The sequence below is a fragment of the Erinaceus europaeus genome, chromosome 9 (genome assembly GCF_950295315.1).
Source record: "Erinaceus europaeus chromosome 9, mEriEur2.1, whole genome shotgun sequence".
Taxonomy (NCBI): Eukaryota; Metazoa; Chordata; class Mammalia; order Eulipotyphla; family Erinaceidae; genus Erinaceus; species Erinaceus europaeus.
In genome coordinates, this window is record NC_080170.1 from 109161973 (window position 1) to 109183172 (window position 21200).

Genomic DNA, 21200 nt, shown 5'->3' on the forward strand with positions numbered 1-21200 from the left:
AGGTAGGAGGTTATGGAGCTATAACAGGACAGACACAGAGAACAATTTAGTTCCTTATGTTAATTCAAATCTCCTCCCAGAAAGCATTTCATGTCACTGTCATCATCCACAATTTCCTCTACCCTCTTCCCCATCTGGGTCATCTTTTTCCAGAGGCATTCTCTCTCAAGATATTTTCTACCAAAATTAATGCAGTATTCTTCAACCTTTGGGGGCAGGGGATTGAAATTAGTATTGGGCTAGGGACATAATGGTTATGACTGAGGCTCTGAGGTCCCAGGTTCAATCCCCAGTACCACCATAAACCAAAGCTGTGAGGTGCTTTGGTATCTCTATCTCTCTGTATCTTCTCATTACATAAATAAAATACTTAAACAAAAAGAAAGAAAGAAAAGAAATTAGAGCTTCAAAAATAAAGGACTTGGGATTCAGTCCTAAATTCTCTCATGTCTAGGTCCCTATTTTCTCTACTATAGCTGCCATTTTAATGAAAATCATATAGTTTGCCTCTTGCTTACTTTTATTTGGCCAGTTGGCTAGTTGATCATATCTGTTACATTTTGTTAGCAACTGTATGGAAGCTATAGATGTGTCTTATTAAAAAATACACGTGGAGCCTTTAGAAGACTGTCTGTGTCCTTCAAAGTTAATTTAGAAGTTCTTTTTTTTTAAAAAAAATTTATTTATAAAAAGGAAACACTGACAAAAACCATAGAATAAGAGGGATACAACTCCACACAATTCCCGCCACCAGAACTCCGCATCCCACTTCCTCCCCTGATAGCTCCCCTATTCTTTATCCCCCTGGGAGTATAGACCCAAGGTCAGTATGGGATGCAGAAGGTGGAAGGTCTGGCTTCTGTAATTGCTTCCCCACTGAACATGGGTGTTGGCTGGTTGATCCATACTCCCAGCCTGCTTCTCTCTTTCCCTAGTGGGGCGGGGCTTAAGTTAGAGGTTCTACATTACACCTTGCAGCTGAGTAGATCAGGAATGGGGAATTGAAAGCCCCAGTCCACACCTTCCTCACCCATAGACCCTCACTAGCCCCTGCTTCTTCTTCTAGCATTTGCCCTTCTTCCGTAGCCAGTCAACAGCGTCAGGTTGAGCCTGATGTAAAGTTTCGAGACCTCCTTTGAATCTGGAGAGGTGGCAGTCATTGACTATGTTAAGTCTGGCTTCACCAGGAAGTCCAAAACCTAGGTGTGGCTCCCTTTTTTGATGTGAAATTTCCACTTGATGAAATGTCCAAGTATAGTGTTTGGGGTTATTTTTTTTGAAGATTATTTTAAAAAACAATAATAACACATAGGGAGGTCTTGCTTGTGTTTACCAGGCAGCAGTTTTGTTGATGGTCTGAGGGTTTCACAGGGGTGAAACTTATACTGTGTTTAGGTATCTGTTCCCTGGCTTCCAGATGTGCAATCTTGTAAGTTAATCTTTACTGCTCTGTTGATCATCAACAACTAGTAGGTACTTGCCAGAAGCATTTTGGGAACCTGAGACTCACATTTTAAAAATGAACTTCCTGCTCACTTTCCAAGCAGCAAAGAAAGTGAAAACCCACGCAAAAGAAGTGAAGTTGAATGAATTAAAAAAAAAAAAAAGGCAGAAATTCTCAACTTGAATTAGACAAGGAAGGGCTCACTTTGGAAGGGCAGTCACAGCATAAATTGTACTTCACGTTATTGATATTTTTAGCTTGTAATTACACAAGGAAAAAAAAAACCTGCATCTATTTAAGAAGTGAAAAGATACCCATGGGGGGGGGGTGTTTCTGCCACTGTTTCTCTCCTTTCTTAGACTTACTGTAGTCCAAGAAAGACTGATAGAATCAGAACACACATGTTTCTGTTGCTGGAAAAGACTGATATATTACACCCCTCAATTAAAACATGAAATCAATTCTGACAAATATAAGTTTATATCTATGCCATTTATCTTTCATTTCCAGGAGTGGAGAGCATAATTAGACTTGCAACTGGTGACATAAGTGTGTGGGTCTGAACAGTCCCAACAGGCAGACTTGAGCAACTGAAAAGGGAAAATAATCCTAAACCCCCAATTACCTCTCCCACCCCCCAAACTAATTCAATTGCATGCTAAAACATACGCACATTTTTAAACTGTTCTCTGTGATTGGCAAGTATGTGAGAATTATTTAACCTATTCCTCACTTGTCAAGAGAAAATTTCATAGAAGTTTATACTAGAACACAAAGCCACTGAAAATCCAACTTTCTAAACCTGGCACCACCACATCACAGTTGCTGTTGCTACCCAAGGAAACTCTAGTGTTATGTTGTCTCTCCCTCTTTCTGACTGATCAGCATACAAGTTTTGACCTTTCCAACCTGGGCTAGTTCACCCCTCCTTAGGCTACCTGGTGGCCAGCCCTATGCTCCTGGGAAGTCACCATACTGATGTTGAACTTAACGTGGACACCTGATACATGATTAACATGTAAACTACAGCCCCAGACTTCTGAGCTCAGGGGATCCTCCGGTCTCAGCTTCCCAGGTAGCTGGAATTACAGGCATTGCCTACCACCATGTCCGACCACTCTCTCTGTGTGGAGAAGTGACCTGGAGGGCAGGGGTAGATAGCATAATGGTTATGAAAACAGACTCTCATGCCTGAGGCTCAAAAGTTCCAGGCTCATTCCCTTGCACCACCGATATGCCAGACTTGAGTAGTGCTCTGGTTAAAAAAAAAAAAAAAGGCAGAAAAGTTACCTGGACATGGTGAGATCTTCATATGCAAGGCCACAAATCCACAATAAAAAAATAATAATAAAAATTCCAACTTAGTGTGGTTATTGCAAGGCTAAGGAGAAGGATACATAAAAGGGTAGAGTCAGACATCACTAAGGTGGTCTTGTTCTTCATTCTGGATAGGTCTCCCTTTGTGAGCTTCTAGTGAATGTATTTTAATTTAGTCCCAGATCTACAAAGAGCCCTCTGTGCCACTTGATGTTCTAAGTGCAAAAGCAGAGAAAGGGGAGAGAGATAGATTGCATGATATATAGAGAAGCCCCTGTCTGTAAGGAGCTAGCCAGTGGGAAGTGAAAATAAGTGTAAAACATGTGTGATAACAGGCTTTAGAAAGGGCAAATGCCAAAAGATAAGCAGCAGAGATGTACACTGGTGTTGTAAGTCAGAATTAGTTCCTGGCCCCCTGGGAAACAGGGGTACGGTTGCAGAAGCAAAGTTTAGAGTGTTTCAAGTGGGAAGCAAGGAGATTCTTCTCACTAGGAACAACTCAGACAAAATACAAGGGCTTCTCTACATTCCAGGAAGATTTCCTTGGCTGTAACTGGAGCAGCCTGGGAGGTTATAGTGAGATACAATAGACCCATGAGAAGGGATTTATCTCGCCTTTTAAACCAGTGCTTCACAAAATTTAATGTGCTTACAAGTCACCTAGAGATCTTGTTAAATTACAGATTCTAATTCAGTAGGTCTGGGAGGGGGTGGGGATCTAAACTTCTACATTTTGAGGAGTTCCCAGGTAGTTCCCAGATACTTTGAGTAGCTAGCTTCTGGCCTGCTTGCTATTTGAAAAAAATTTTAAAGATCCATTCCCCTAAAGAATCACCTCAAGTTGGGGAGACAGAATAATGGTTATGCAAAAAGACTTTTCATGCCTGAGGCTCCAGAGGTCTCAGGTTCAATCCCCAGCACCACCAGAAGTCAGAGATGAGCAGTGCTTTGGTCTGTCTCTCTGTCTACCTATATCAATCAATCTACCTACCTATGTCTCATTAAAATAAATAAAATACTGTTTAAAAAAAACCACCTCAAGGTTGACTTAATTTCTCTAGGGTAATTCACCCATTTCACTTAAATGGCCTTCTTCCAAGAAACAGGCCAATCACCATCTGCTGCAGGAAGAGTTCTCAGATCTCAACCCGCCTCTACCTCCATATTTGTATTTAAATCTCTTTGTATTTTATAAATTGCCTCTAGATAGCACTTACCACATCTGATTTAATCACCTGAAAACACTCTTCTTTTTAATTTTTTTTAATATTTATTTTCCCTTTTGTTGCCCTTGTTTTTTACTATTGTTGCAGTAATTATTGTTGTTATTGATGTCGTCATTGTTAGGTAGGACAGAGAGAAATGGAGAGAGGAGGGGAAGACAGAGGGGGAGAGAAAGACAGACACCTGCAGACCTGCTTCACTGCCTGTGAAGTGACTCCCCTGCAGGTGGGGATGGGAGGGGCGAACCAGGGTCCTTCCACTGGTCCTTGAGCTTTGCGCCATGTGTGCTTAACCCACTGCTCTACTGCCCAGCTGTGCTTTCTATACCAGGGGTATAACACTCATTCATTAATTTATATGACCAATATCCATTTTTGGATTGCCAGAAATGTGCCAGGACACCCTCTCTGAGTCATGACTTCCATAGTTCTAATGTAGAAATGATAAAAAGTATTTATTCATAACGACTGTCAGAATAAGGTCAAGTGTATTGAGGTTTTTTTTTTTTTTTCTTTTTTGGGGGTAAGATTTTATTTCATGAGGAAGATAGGAGGAGAATGAAGAAGAACCAGTCATCATTCTAGTCCATGTGCTGCCAGGGATTGAACTTGGGACCTCATATTTGAAAGTCCAATGCTTTATCCACTGTGCCATCTCCCGTACCACATGTTAAGTGTATAATACGGTTTCCTGCATTCTAAGCACTCGATAAACAATAGCAATCTATCAGTTCTTCTCCTACTCCTCCTTTTCCTCATTTTCTCCCTTCTTTCTTTTCCTTTCTCCTTCCTTCTCTTTTCTTCTTCCCAGTGAGTTGAGTCTTGATATAAACCATCTGGGATTGTGAACAGTATTTAAAATGCAGGCCAAGAATTCATGTGGGGATTGTGCAAACCATTTCCTTGCCTTCTCACTCTGTTTTACTCCATTGTGAAAATAAGGCCAAATGTTAGGGAGGAATCTTTCCTCAGCAAGTAAAAGTTCATGCCTTTTCAAAGAGCAAAGACCTTGAGACTGAACAAAATGACCTCACTAACATCTCTTTAACAGATACGTATGATCAATTGTTTTATTTCATTAGATGTAGCCTAAATTTCCACTCTCTCAACACTGGTTGTTTCTGGAGGCTCAGAGATAGAACATAATCTGTCCAGTATAAATTCATAGTTTTGTGGTCTCCACAGATATGCAAGTTATTACTACTAAGATAGGTAAATCACATGAAAAACATTTTATCCTAGAAGAATAAGTAATCCAACTTGGAAATTACAAAAGACTTCTGGATACAAGTGAGAGGCAAAACCATACTTCTGACCTCACAGAGTACATTTATAGTCGCAATGTGTTTGGGGAAGAAAACTCTGCATTTGATTCCCAAAGCCTGCTTATTTCACTACTGATGACCCAGATTCAAAAATAATCAGGTAGTCCAAAACAACTTTTTTTTCTACTGAGTATAAACTTCTTGCATAAAATACCAATTATAACAACTCTGATTACTGCTGCAGTTGTACCACGATCCTTTTAATTTTTCTTTCATAGCAATCAATTGATCTGCTGCTTAATTCATATTTATTTAGATTGCAACCATACAGATGCCTTTTGGGTGCTGCCAGGAAAATGAATATGTACATATAGAGCATAATGTATGTAAAAATGCTTTGACAACCGTAAAGTGTTCTGCAAAGTATTAGATTACTATCATTATTTCTTTTTAAGTATCACTACAAATAGATAAATTTTAACGTCATTAATCTTAAAAACCATTACCATAAAAAGACTGAGTTGCATAGTCTTTCTCTCCTTTTTTTTTTTAAATCTTTTCAGTTCCTATTCATGTCCATTTCAAATCATGTCTCATTTCACACCTTCATAAATGCCACCTCTAATTTCAAGAAGATACAGATGGATTCATGACCTAGATTTGCAGCCTATTTAGCCATTTAGAAAAATGTTAGAGCCACCAGTCATATTAGTAATATTAAAATATTAAGAAATATTAAAATTTTCACCCAAAACTAGGCTAAAGATCATGTGTATGTATGTGTGTTCACAAATTCTTCAGGAGAGGTAACATCTGGAAAAAAAGAACTTGACAGCTTTTTTAGCATTCCCTTTTCAAACAAAAAGCTTTAACAAATAAATTGTAAGAACTACATATACATACTTGCTATAGTAAGTAATAATATTTAACCAGATAACCCCTGCTGTTTTAAAAAGAGAGGTATTTGTGGTTTGTTAATGTTTATTCCTAGGACTCAAGAAACATTTCAGAGAAAGAGGCTCTAGTAAGTGGGAATAAGACAAAGTTCTCAGCCTCAGAATATCTGAGTAAGCCCTGGGGAAACAGACACAAAGGTGTCAGAACAAAAGTCAGAAACAGACTCCAGGACCCTCCGTTCCCTCCTCTGAGTAGCCTGCCCAAGCCCAAGATTTGCTGCTTGGACTCTCTTTTCACAGGTGGACTTCATGCCATTTGCTGAATAGTCAGTAATTAGCTCCTGATGCAATCCCATACTCCCCCACCGCACTCACTACCACAGTCAATGTGCCTAACTCCTGTATGGTACAGGAGACCCAGAGAAGTGATTTGTTCAAGTACACACTAGAATATAGATATCCTAATACGTGGTGTACAGTTATTCTTTTTACCTCTGTGCCTCACGTCTTTGTTGGTGTCTGACGAGACTCACCTTGTCTCCTTTTTCAGGAAATTTGCCCCGAGATGTTCTGTGTGCACAGAGCCTATCATGCCAGCCCCTGGCCAAGAGGAGACTGTCCGAATTGTGGCTCTGGACCGCGATTTCCATGTTCACTGCTACCGTTGTGAGGTCTGTGGTCAACACCCCTCCATTCTGCCAGTGCTTGGCAAGCCAAGGAAAGCCCATTACAGCTAACTTTTCATAAACATAGTAGTTATTGAATCTGGGAAAGTCCTTAGTGTCTGTGCTTGTACAGTGTTCAGTGATAATGAAGTTGGGTAAGCGACCTTATCTTCAGTCTCAATTTTCCTCCTTGGACAAGGCCTTCAAATTCTGTGCAATTAAGCATAGAATTGTTTATAAAAGGACACCGTAAATCATTAAGTGCTATATGTGTTAGAAGTAGTTATTATCGTTCTAACAAATATTTCACATTTGCTAGGATGACCATAAGGGTGAGAGATGTTATTGTCACCCATTGAGAAGGATAAAAATTCATTTCCCTCAGAGGGGTGGGTTGGAACTTCATGTTCAAAGTCTTGAAAATTTAACAGCCATTGACTGAGCACTTAAACCAGGGCTCAGATTACTGCTAAGAGCTCTAGCAGAGTTATTCAGAAGGTACACTGAGAATACATAAAAGAGACTGCCTAATCCAGCCAGGAAGTGACAGGGAAGCCTTCTTGCCCCAGGGACTTGTAGCCATTAATACAACAAAGGTTAGCACATCTTTCCCCTATAATCTGAAAATTAAAAGGGTACCACATTCAGAATCTGATTTTAAAACATATTTTTCATCTTTCATTTTTAATTTATCCCAGGACATCCTTTTGAGGCAGTTTCCCTGTTTTCTACTAGTCCATCTGTGTGTCACCATTTTTCAGCTACTTCTTATCTCTGTAAAAGATAATATGAATTCCCTTACTACTATATCCTCAGGAGACTGGCTCATCCAGCTCCAACCAGAAATCTTCCTAAAATAGAGGCCAAGGGTGTTGACAGAGCCTCCCCTGAGCTTGAGGACAGCATTTATTCTATCTACAACCTTCATTACAACTGGCCACCTCTTTTATGTAGAGTGCTTTTTATTTTGTTCTGGGGTCTAAGCTGTATGTATGTGGCCAGCTTTAACGTAAGAAAAGATCACTGGGGTGGAGGGTAGATAGCATAATGGTTATGCAAACAGACTCTCTGCCTGAGGCTCCAAAGTCCCAGGTTCAATCCCCCACACCACAATAAGCCAGAGATGAACAGTGCTGCTCTGGTAAAAATAATAATAAAGAAAGGAAGGAAGGAAGGAAGGAAGAAAAAAAGAAAGAAAGAAAGAAAGAAAGAAAGAAAGAAAGAAAGAAAGAAAGAAAGAAAAGAAAGAAAGAAAGAAAGAAAGAAAGAAAGAAAGAAAGCAAGAAAGAAAGGAAAGATCATTGAAGGAAGCCAGACAGTAGCGTACTGGGTTAAGCACATGTGGCACAAAGTGCAAGGACTGGCTAAGGATTCCGGTTCAAGCCTCTGGCTCCCTACTTGAAGGAGAGTCACTTCACAAGAGGTGAAGCATGCCTGCAGGTGTTTGTCTTTCTCTCACCCTCTCTGTCTTCCCCATCTCTTTCTCTCTGTCCTATCCAACAACAATAACAATAATGACAGCAATAATAACAACAGCAAAATGGAGAAAATGGCCTCCAGTAGCAGTGGATTTGTAGTGCGGGCACCAAGCCCCAGTGATAACCTTGGAGGCAAAAAGAAAGGATGGAAGGAAGGAAGGAAGGAAGGAAGGAAGGAAGGAAGGAAGGAAGGGAGGGAGGGAGGGAGGGAGGGAGGAAGGGAGGGAGGGAGGGAGATCACTGCAGATGATCAGTTTTTACACAGTTTTGTGACTAAAGAGAAACAATAGTATCTGGCCATCACCTTTAAAATTGAGGTGACGCCTAACATGTGTGAGAGCTAACAAATACTTTACAGATTATTCTTTCAGGTGAGGAAACTCAGACTTAAAAGAAGCACAGCTTCCCAACGTCCCTCACACATTTGACAGTGTTTGTTTTTTAGTTTGTTGTTTTGTTGTTGTATGCTGAAATTTGCTTGAACTCTGCCTTTCTCCTTCCCAGATTAAGTGACAGCAGAACAGATACTCTGTCTTAAATTTTGATATATATTTTTTAAAAGAAACAACTCTGTAGAATGGAAAGAACACTGAATGGAAAGAGACCAGACCATGATTATTGTGTTTCCAGAAACTACCAGGACATTACATGAGACAAACCATCTCCCATTTGCTTCTTTACTCAGTACCCATGTCTAAAATTAGGAGTTTTTACTGATTGTGCAAGAGCTCCTTTGGGCTCCCCAGTTGAAGATACTGATAGTTCCAACACTGTGCTCGACTCTGAGCTCTAGTGGTTCCCAGGTGATTAGGTATTAGCTTATTAAAAGCTTAAGCCTTGTCATTTATGAAACTGCCTTCTTTCTTTTTATTGCAATGCCAAGATATTGTTTAATTCTGTTACTCACTACCTTAAAATGCCTCTAGAGCTGCAAAATACCTGCTTGTTCATATTAGTAAAGCCAGCCTTCCTTGGGAATGTAATTTGTGCTGCTACTCTTAATGGTTCTGGGTGACACTCCTTTTAAAATTAAAATTTGTCAAATGCAAATCTACGGTTCAAGACCCAGGTCTTCACCTTCAGAGTGGAAGTTTTATGAGCAGTGAAACAGTGCTGCAGGTGTCTCTATCTCTCGGTCTGTCTCTATCTCTAGTTCCTCTCCCCTCTCAATTTCTCTGTCCTATGAAATATAAGGAAAAAAATTAGCCAGGAGCAGTGGATTCATTGTGCAGACACTGAGCCCCAGTGAGAATCTTGTTGGCAATAAAATAAAATAAGAAGCCTGAGTCCCCCAAACCTCAGGGCAGCAAAAGTAAGTCATAAAGCCATTATGAAATAGTCACTACTAAAGTTAGGGAGGAATCTGACCACTGCATGAGGTACTGTTTATCTTTCCTGAGGAAGCCTGCATTATCTCAAAATGTAAGGGCCAGCATTTAACTGAAATCTTAACACTTTCCTAAATGGACCCTCAGAGGTGTTATCAACAGTAGTATAATCTTTCACAGTTAGGTAACTCTTTGTATTTTTTCAAAATACATTCACATCCATTACCCTCTTTGATTCTCTCAATAGCTTGTTGAGAATGACAGTGCTGCAATACTTTCAGAGTGGCAGTTGCCCTTGCTTATAGTTACATGGGTAACTTTGGAACTAACATATGTGCCCTGGTCTGAGACCGCCTCTCAGGTCAGCATATATTCCTTTAAATCATGCTTGCTTGCTCCTTGAAAAAGTGCCAGACTTCTTCCCTTCCCTTCCCTTCCCTTCCCTTCCCTTCCCTTCCCTTCCCTTCCCTTCCCTTCCCTTCCCTTCCTCCTCTCCCCTTCCTCCTCTCCCCTTCTTCCTCTCCCCTCCCCCCCCATCTCTTTTCTTTCTTTTTATTGAAGCCTCCTCCCTGTAGGTGGGGAGTGGGGTATTTGAACATGTGTGCTTAACCAGGTTAGCCACTACTTGGCCCCCTAATTCATTTTTAAAAACACGGTGTGATACTGGAATGTAGATAGACATAGATCAGTGGAATAGCTTTGAGATTCCAGAATGTATGTCTGTGATCAGTTGATTTTCCACAAGGGTATCAAAGTAACACCATCAGAGAAAGAAAAGTCTCAACAGGGAGTCGGGCTGTAGCGCAGTGCGTTAAGTGCAGGTGGCACAAAGCACAAGGACCCGCATAAGGATCCCGGTTCGAACCCCGGCTCCCCACCTACAGGGGAGTCACTTCACAGGCGGTGAAGCAGGTCTGCAGGTGTCTATCTTTCTCTCCTCCTCTCTGTCTTCCCCTCCTCTCTCCATTTCTCTCTGTCCTATCCAACAACGACAACAACAATAATAACTACAACAATAAAACAACAAGGGCAACAAAAGCGAATAAATAAAATTAAAAAATAAATAAATAAAAAAGTCTCAACAAATATTACTGGGACAACTGGATATTCACATGTAAAATTAATGAAGATGAATCAATTCTCTCCCTTCCACCAAATATAAAGAAAAATTCTTGGACTGGTAAGATAGGTAGCCCTTCTGGGAGTGTGTAAGCTTTGTCATGCACATGACCCAGGCTGGAGCCAGGCCCCACTGCACTGGGGGAAACTTCAGTGCTGTGGTGCCTTTCTCTCTCTCTCTTTCTCTCTCTCTCTCTCTCTCTCTCATCACTTTTTAATTAATTTTTAAAAACTTTATTTATTTATTTATTTATTTTTCACCATTGCTGTCAATTCCAAATCCCCCCCACAACCCTAAGAATGGTATTTTCTTACTACAATTTGAGTAATTATACAGAGCCCATTGGTAGCCCCTCTGTTTAGCAAATGTCAATTCTATAGGTTTGCTTTTGTCCAGAAATCATCCACAAATTCTATCTTTTCACTTGTATATTCCATTTGAGAGTTGCTTATTAATGATAAAGGGTGAAGACTAATTAGCAGTTAAGAATACTGTCCACCAAATTATGTGATGGAACCAAGGGCCTCACTTGCCAGATATGCCATCCATCACTGAACCACTTTCCTGGCCCCACGGACCTAATTTTGTTTTGTTTTCTGTTGCAGCTAGAGTTCAAGCTCAAAGACCCTTAAAACTATTACCTATGGGCCTGTGTTATTTGTGTTTTTTTTTTTCTCTTCCTGTACCTCTGTTTTCTACTAAGTGATCTGGGGAGAGTCATTTCACCCTGCTGATAATTCTACACCCAATCTCTTACTCTATTTAATTCAAAACATGCTTCTGTCTCCTGTGGAAGCAACTGGAAGGGATCGGTGATATGTTAAGAGAAAAGGTAGTTAAGTGGCCACTTTGCGGAGACCTGGAGCAGAAAACTAAAAGATGGATCTTCATAGGTGTTCTCACTTACATAATTTCTATCTGTTTTTCTAGGATTGCGGTGGTCTGCTGTCTGAAGGGGATAATCAGGGCTGCTACCCTTTGGATGGACACATCCTCTGCAAGGCCTGCAACTCCACCCGCATCAGGGTGCTGACTGCCAAGGCTAGCACTGACCTTTAAATGTGGTCTCTGGTTAGCTGGTGGTAAAAAGAAGAATGAAGCAAAAGAAAAAAAGATAAGGAATAGGAAAATAGAGGAAAGGCAGTCAAACTACCCCATTGTCTCTGTTCTTCACCAACTACTAACCTTTCTTTTGAAACACACACACACACACACACATATATTGTTAGATTTTATGTTTTTAAGTTCTTACCAAAAACATTTCACATTGAATCATATAGGGTTGTGATTTGTTTGTTCCCAAGGACTTCCACATTTTTGCACGGATTATACTCCATCCCATTCACTTCTGCATTCCTTTAACTTTTAATCGCTGTGTTTGTCTCACTTTTCATCTGGTTGAATGGTGTTTTTTTTTTAATAGTTCAGTATTTGCTGTCACACTGCTTTTGCTGGGTGAGACTGCCAACTCACAGGTGCTTTTAGGCTTGAAGGCTTCAGCAAAATCCGCCACACTGCCTGTAATCACAAAGGTTAGCCTTTTTTTCTTTTTCTGTATATTGAAAAGTATATCTTTCTGTTCCTTCAACTGATCATGTGCCTTGAGTTAAAATGCACATTTTATGAGCCAGGCTATAAAGAATTTAAGTTATAAACTGCATAGATTAAAGACAAGCCTAAATTTAACCTGCAGTTATCCAAATCTAAAATCTCTAGTGGCCAATGCTTGGGCTCATTCAAAAACAAGTATTTATAAGATAGAGCCATATTTCAGTCTTTCTCTAAAGAAATCTCATATAGGATATGCTTTAAAAAAAAAAAAAAGCATATGAAGGGTATGTTTGAAAAGTCCATTGTTATCCCTCAATGTTATCTCAAGATTTTCCTTTTCCATACTACTTGGACAAAATACTACAAACCAGATTTTATCTAGAATATAATGTTTCCAATACTATCCCAAATTTCATCTCGGAAGTATTGCCATGTTTTTCTAACATCCAAACACAAGTACCAAAAAAAATTTTTTCTTTTTCTTTTTTTCTACACAGAAAAATACCTCTGGAGAACAGTTGAAACCCTCCCTTTTTATTTTCCTCCAGCCTTTATGCCTGACAGATGCAAATCAGGGCAAACAAAATGCACAAGATAAAATTGTGTAGCGTTGTTGAGTTTACTTTAGGAAGACAAAAAGGCTAGAAAAGACTGTGAAAACCACAGTTACATGATTCTTATAATCCTTCTGCAGCTGAAATTCCATCTTGCAGAAGACATTTTCATGTCATCAGTGTCACATTTACACTACACATTAAAGACAATTGCTGGGGGGGGAAATAATGCCTTCTGAGATAAAAAAAAAATATGCAGAGTTTCTTCCTAGAATCTTTATTCAAACTTTTATTTGGGCAGTGAAATACTTGCTCACCAGCTGCAGAAGTATTCATTAGGCTCTAAATGCTTGGTATAAGGAGACACACCTAACTTAGTAATATCAGGTTGCCATTTTGTAAACTAGATAGATTGAGGTTTTCTTTTCAAGCCTTTCGACTCTTACAAGAATATCCTCTCAAGTTATGAAATATTTTTTAAATGCACAGAATTGTAAGATATAATATAATGAATTCCTGTATAGGTTAAAACCCAGTTTAAGAAATCAGATATAACAAATATAGTTCTAATGTCCTGTGTAAATTTCTGTAATTCCACAAATAACTTTTCATGACTATAAAGTGATTAGTTTTCTGTTCTAACATTTAAAAATGTTTAGCATCCCAAGTAGATATAAAAACCATATTGCATGTTTTAAATTGCAAGTCATGCCTCAGGAATTCTACTTAAATTGATTTTATTTTAGTTGTAATTGTTATAGCATATAAGTGTTTTTTTGTTCATTTGTTTGATAAGGAGGTCAGAAGCCTTTGGTCACTGTAGCTCTTCTAACTTAACTGTGGCTCATATGCTTTGGTCACCAGTTTTTAGAAACACCAAAATTCTAGCTCTCAGAGTTTCCTTTGGATATTTTTCTTTCCTTACCTTGTTAATTCTATCATTGATCTCAGATTTCTTATGCAAAGTACAATGGAAGTCACTGAGCAGCATGCAAATTGTAGGATACAGTGGCTTTTAAATCAAAAGGCTAGACCACTGATGACCTCAAAGAGCACTGGCTATTAAACAATCAGGATGATAATATAATCTTTCTGAATTGTTCCCTGTAACTTGCTTTTGAGTTCTGAAGCACTTGGGAGAAATTGTCTTTAGGCCAAAAGCAAAGAGCCCAATTTATTGAGAGATGGATTTTATATCTTGATGTGCAGTCATATTATTATAAATTTTGCCAAAAGAGAAAGACTTCATGAAATATTTATACTATAGAAATGCAATAACATTCTACTTGTTTGTCACATTTAAGTCCTTATGTAACTAAATGTTTACATACCAAAAAGAAAAAGAAAAGAGAGAGAATTATAAGAAAACTGTCACAGCCTCATCACTGTGGCATTGCCAGAACACTGCTCGCTTGCTTACTATCTTTATAGTTAATTTTTATCACATAACCTCAGAGTAACCTCAGAGTATCTTTACCAAAGATTTTTAAAGTAAATCTCTCTTTAATATAGACTTACTATACTTTTATAATAATGAATGTGCACTCATACATATTCAGAAATATTTAGATTTACATCTTTTCTTTCTTCACAAGATATAGTAAGGAAAGGATCCTACAATGTTCTATGCAAGGATTTCTTAAACATATGACTTCTATTACTTTTTGTCTTTTTTATTACTCACTTGGTATAAATGCTGCCAAATCACTCTTTTCTATTTTAGTTACATGAAATTTTTCCAGTAACAGAAACATAAAAAATCATATTAACATTAATAACTATTGTCTATTGAAATATTATCTTGTTCTTATATAGTACATAAATAGTAGAAATAAATCATATTGTCTATAAAATAAAAATTGTAATTATATACTGGTTTCAAAAATATGTGAAGAGCACAATATTTGGTAGTTCTGTGTAACTTAAGGGACTAAAAAGGGGGGAGACCCAGTCTTTGTGGGTTACGCAAATCATTTCAAAATCTGGTTTCTTCATTGTCTAGACTCCTATCTCTTACTGATGCAAAAGTCTCACTTGCAAAAAAAAAAAATCACCTTCAAATGACGAAAATAAGTCTTGTGTTGCCCCAGCCTAGGATATCAAGACTTCTGAGATACTGGATATCTCCACAGCTCAACAATGGGCGGCTCTTTTTCTTGTCATTTACAAATTGTTGTTTCAGAAGGAAAACTTCTCTGATAAAAATTGCTTCATTTGGGTGTGTGCTGATGAATGTGGTGGAGTTATCAACACTATAACTGTCACTATAAAATATACTGCAAAGATGTTTCTGGTGATATTAAAAGTATATAAAACTAACTGCATTTGAGTCTGGAGGAAGAGAGTACTTTTAACACAGGGTTATTGTAAGGCAGTTTATATAATGTAGACAGGCTTCTGAAAACACTACTTCCAACAGTTTTCCTAGTTAGTAAAAATCCAATTAATGTGAACTAGCCAGGAATAACAGTGTTGTTTCTATTTGATATGGTTTGGGCTTCTCTTGTCAAATCTGTGTCAGCTGCCCCCTGATCCCTTCATTATCAAGTTTTGAAGGGTGTTGGGGAAATTATGGCAGCTGCTAGAAAGATCAGGGAAACACTGATGTAACCTCACAGCCTCTCACCATTCCTCTTGGCTTGGAAAGGCACGCTTGTTTTTTTTTTTTTTTCCAAATACATTTCTAGAAGTATTGCTACTTTACCTTAGTATTTCACATTTGTAGTTTAAACAAGCGATTGTCCATCTGTTGCCTAGAGTTACAGTACATGTGTGTTATGAATGAAATATGACAGCATGTTCTATGCCCTGCTTTAGCCATCTGTAGGCAACCACGGCTGAAAAAGATATACCTCTGCAAAATGTGCCTCGAGTCCATATCCTGAGATCGCTCATTTGGTGCACTTTCATGGAAGACGGTCGGCATTGTATGCCTAGCTGTGCCTTGTTTTTCTTAAAAGAATTTTTACACTACTATAAAAATGTCACGGAGAAGTCTGTAACTTAAATAACAATCTCCAAATTGCAAAGATACACTCATGGAGAAGTCAAAGGAAATCTAAACTCATCTTATTTAACAGTATTTATTTTCTCCAACTCTTTTAAATACCCCCATGGATTTCTATATTAAGAGAGTGTGCTTAGATGAAAGGTGACATGTTGGATGTTGTTAGTTATTATTTGGCTCTTACACTGGTTTTTAGTCAGAAAGTGAAGAAAGAGACTCCATTTCAACTTGAACTTTTTTTTAACACACATATCCCTTTTTTAATTGTATTTTTTTAGGGGGGGGGTTCAATTGTATAGTGAACAGAACAAGATTAAATTCTTGGTTCTGAGACATTATCACCATGTGAAACCGTGAACACTTCATTAGATGGACAGACACAGATAAATTGAGATGGGAGGAAAGATAGAGAGAAGGAGAGAGACTGACGGACTGACTGATTTAGAGCCCTGCTTCACCACTTCTGAAGCTTTCCCCCTGTACCTGGGTCCTTGCTCACTGTAATGGGTGCCTTTAACCAGGTGCACCACCGCCTGGCCCCTAAGCTTTACATAAATAATCAAATAAATGCACTATAGTTTTTAGGGAATTTGGCTCATTAAGTGAAGAATGCTACTGCAATATACATGTGTCATTCTTTAATCCTTCCTTTGGGACATATTTTCTAGATTGTGTTTATTTACAAAGTGAGATAATAGATTATTCAGCTTTATTTTAATGAGTTTTTCATTAGGGTCTCAGATAATGGAGTTCATGGAAAATTCAGCTGTGACTACCCTCAATTTCTCATCTACATGCACAAAAAGACTAGCTTAAATGGTGAGGGGGCAGATAGTGATGCAACCTGGTTGAGTACATCTAGTAGAACACACACATTACAGTTTGCAAGGAACTGGGTTCTCCCATTCCCATCTGTAGGGAGAGAGCTTCATGAGTCTTCAAACAGTGCTACAGGTATCTTTCTCTTCTTCTCTGTCTCTTCCTTCCCTCTCAATTTCTCTTTATCCAAAATTAATTAATTTAAAAGAATAGGTTAAGTTTTTTTTTTTAAAATCTAAAGCATTTTAACCAACAAAATCACCATTTTTAGTGTTGGCATGTCTTTTTTAATGGAAATTGATAATTTTACTTAAGACAAAAGTCTGTTGTTTTTCCAGAATTTTTATACCTATCATTATTTTACCTACAGCAATATTAAAATTCTAATAGTTGAAGCACAACACTCTGCAGGGAATAAATTGCACTAGAGTTCCCCCCCCCCATAGTATAGAGTACACATCTTTAATTTGTTTATAAAAAGCAACCTGGGACTAACAGGTAGTGTATTTTCTTAAAATTTGGGTCTGAGATTTTTTTGTAGGTTGACTAAAAATATGTGTCCTCTGTGTCTATTTGGAAAAAGCCTGTCTGACTAGACTTCCACTTTCGGTTTCTAGCTTCATGTCCATTTTCTTTATAGGATTAAGACTGACTTCTTATTGAGTCACATATGATGAAATTAGCATACTTGGTGTATGCTTATTCCAATATATGTATATGCACTTGCCAAAGATGAATGGTAGTTTCATTGACTAGGCTATTTTTTGATATTTAGGCACAGGTTTTTTTTTGTCTTTCAATCTGCTTCCTAGAAAAGTAAGATTCATGGGAACTGGGCAGTGGCATATCTGGACAAAGACAAATGTTCAAGCCCCTGGTCCCCATTTGCAGAGGGGAAGCTTCATAAGAGGTGATGTAGTGCTGCAGGTGTATCTCTGTCTGTCTCTCCCTCTCCATTATAGATCAGCACACATAGCTGTTTTAAGCAGGTAAAATATTTATATGTCCAAGTTCAGGAAGCACATCAGTGTGATGAGAGTTATTGTTAGGCCTTGCCATGGCTATAGTGACAACAAAGTCATTATAATACATCTCTTTTTATTCCATTTGAAGGGCTATAGCTTTTTTTTTTCTTTCTGATATGTGGTGTTTCTCATTACATATATTTAGGTAAACTGTACTACACCCACAGCATCTAATGTATCCACACTTTAAATACTTTATTATTTCCCCCATGTACTTACTTACCTAATCAGCACAGTAAGTAGCACTGTGGTGGTGGGGAGTGTCCTTCTTTGTTTAATTCAACTTCAGCCATCTGTTTTCTGTAATTTCTTGCCTAAACAACTGTACAGTACCTTATTTGTACTCATTTTCTCTCTGTTAATCCAAACAAACACAGAAAATAATCCTTATTAAATCAAAATATATGAAGTTGTTTATTTTCCTTCCCTTTAGGAGAGGATGCAACATGTTATACTCTATTTTAGTTATTTAACAAGCTTGCTTATTTTGTGGAAAGTTATGCAGCCCATGTACTTAATTTTTTTACTGGGAGGATTATTGGCTTGCAGTTGTTGGTACATGTGTAAAATTCCTCAGCTTTCTGCAAGACATTCTAACTCCCCACCTAAGTCCTCCTCCACTATCGTGTAGTAGGACTTGAAAGGCCCCTCTGTCCCTGCAGAATCCTTTACTGCGGTGCAATACACCAAATCGAGTGCAAGTTCTGCTTTGTGTTTCCCCGTCTGTTCTTCTTTCTCAACTTGTGTTTATGTATGAGATTATCCCATATGCATTCTTCTATTTCTGACTTATATCACTTAACATGATTCTTCCAAGTTACATCCAAGATGAGGTGAAGAAGGTGAATTCATTATTCTTAGTAGCTGAGTAGTATCCCATTGTGCGTGTATATGTATACCACAACTTTCTCAGCCACTCATCTGTTGTTGGACACTTAGGTTGACTCCAAGTTTTGGCTATTAACAGATTGTGCTGCTATGAATATAAGTATATGCAAATCTTTTACTTTTTAAATTAAATTTATCAAAAATTCTCCCTAAAGTTACAAAATAATTACCAAAATCTTTACTCTTTGTTTCTGATTAGTTAAGAGCAGTCTCTAATCAAACTAAGTACTTCCATTTCTAGCTTTTTTTTCCATAAACAAAAAAATATCCTACTTGTAAAAAGTTGCATCTATTAGAGGGAGGAGGAAACCCTACAGCTAATTCCTTGATCATACTTTTTAAGATACTTGTAGTACTCCTATATCATATGACACTGCTGGTTTTTTTCAGTCCATTTAGGATCAAGTGAAAAAAAAAAAAAACACCCTTGATGTAACTCTGGTATACGTCCAGAAAGGGGCTTATTTAAACAAGCCACAAGTATAGTCAGACATCATGGCACTACACATAGGTTTTAATTCAATTCTTAATCCCAGAAGATGAATTATCTACCAAGTAAGATACACGTGTTGAAATGTCAACTTGTAGTGGACCCCAAATACCGGTGCCTAGACAAGTGCTGAATTATGGGCTGTTGCATTTCTTACAAGTTACCTTCCTTCGTCTTTTAAGACCCAACCAGTACGTAACACTATTTACAGCAGTTTATTATGTCAGGAAGGGTAGCTCTTTCCCATAAAAGGCTTTCTTAGTATTAAACAAAATATTACTCTGGAGCTACACAAAACTAGGATAATGCCTAAGTCTCTAGCCTTTAACCTTACTCAACTCTCCCCTATTTGTTGATACAGTTTGAAACCCAGTTACCCTTCTGCTTTTGAGCCCAAAAATATTTTCTAATTTCATTTCAATTTACTCAATAAAAAAAGTTAGAAATCACTTTGGGTTAACTTAGCTGAAAGCACTTTCTTAAGGAGTGAAAGTAAATGGAATTGCAGTCACTAAAGGAAACTGACATTAAATGTGGAATGTTCCACCCAAAGATTCAGCTTCAGGTGAATGAAAACTAGATGAGGACAGATCTCCCTTGTGCACAAAACACTTGATTTGCTTTGTATTTTATGCTGGTCTTGATTCTGGCAAAATCAAGGTCATCCTGTAAACAGATAGCAAGTTAATGTATATGCCATCCATAAGATTCCCACTTCCTGCTCAGCCATTTCCCTTGGTTCCTGTCTTCTCAAGAATAAGGCATTTCTTGTCCATGTTTCCATACTCATTTCCCAGAAGAGTCCTAGAGACTTTATAAGTTCTACAGAAATATTTGCTGTTTTATTGATTTTTAACCCATTTCCATTCTTCTGTACATAAATGTGTTTGGCTAGAGATGTTAAACATGATATCATATGAGAGCTTCCTTGTAAGATCAATGAGGAAATTTTCTTTGGGAGTCTGTGTTTCTTTTCTCTTGTGTCCTAATATTCTTATCCCCTACTCATCTCCACTCATTAATAAGCATCTCACTTTAGTTTTGCATGAATAAGTAAATTGCTATTAGAGAATCATCCCCTTGAATTTTGAATCAGACAACTGCAATACGATGAAAATGTTTATCCTGTATTCTATAGGGTAGCATCAGGAAAAATAATTCTTCCCAGTGGTGTCAAAAAGACTTCCTCAAAAAGTGAGATTTTAGTAGAAACATTCGACTGATACACTGACTTGAGGCAATAATATTTAAGGCACCAGAAACAAAAACAAAGGGCCAAAAGAGCTCACTTGGATAATGCACCTGCTTTGTCATGTTCACATCTCAGTTTCCAGCTTGACCCCCATGGCATTGGAACAGACTTCAATCCTATAGCACCTCTCCCTCTATCTCTTGTTTTTCTAAATGGAAAAAAGCCAGCCCAGAGTAGTGAAACTAGTAAAATAAATAAATAAGTAAATGAACAGGCCTTATATAGAGAAGCTTCCTTGTTTTAAATGACATGTATTCTAGAATTTCCTTAATGACAGAAAAGGTTTCCAGATACTTAGAAGGAAAAGGCGTAGAAGAACCCTAATGCAATTGTTATTTGCTGTTGTCATCACTTTATAATTAGAGGATAAAATACAAGATATATTCCAGTTGACTTATAGCTTAATACTCTGCTCTTGGAACAGTCTTATCTTGTGCGACCCACAAAAGAATTAATAAGGCATCCCTATTACCCTACTGCTTTAGACCCATAAATGAAAAGGCCTCTGGAGTTATCTGTTCCACTTAATGTTAAATTCTCTTACCAACATATTAGTAAGTGACGACCTGCACTCTGCTTAAATATGATCTGTACATGAAACTGTTTCTTGACATCTTCCATTTCCTCTACCAGACTGTATTCCAAAGTTCTAGGTTTTCCCTCATCTTGAAGTAGAACCAGTCTTTTGGGTTTTTATATTTTCCTTGATGTCACAAAATACTAGTTTGTGGTACATGATTAATGTTACCTTCCCCCCCCCCGAGTTTTAGACACACTGGTTTTGATTTTTTTTTTGGGGGGGGGGTGCAGCACAGTTTAATTTCTAGCCCAGAATTATGAAAATCTTTAAGCATCCTTAAAAGTAATATGAAAGATTT

General features: G+C 38.0%; 1 protein-coding gene across 1 annotated transcript in view; it reads left to right on the forward strand.

Moving 5' to 3' along the window:
* LOC132540479 (lipoma-preferred partner) overlaps positions 1-15160 on the forward strand; it is a 133554-nt gene extending 118394 nt beyond the window's left edge. The window contains exons 3-4 of the mRNA XM_060198527.1: positions 6696-6816; positions 11667-15160. Coding sequence (XP_060054510.1) covers positions 6696-6816; positions 11667-11795 — 250 coding nt within the window. The 3' untranslated portion in view covers positions 11796-15160. The remainder of the gene's footprint in view (positions 1-6695; positions 6817-11666) is intronic.
* The last annotated feature ends 6040 nt before the right edge of the window (positions 15161-21200 follow it).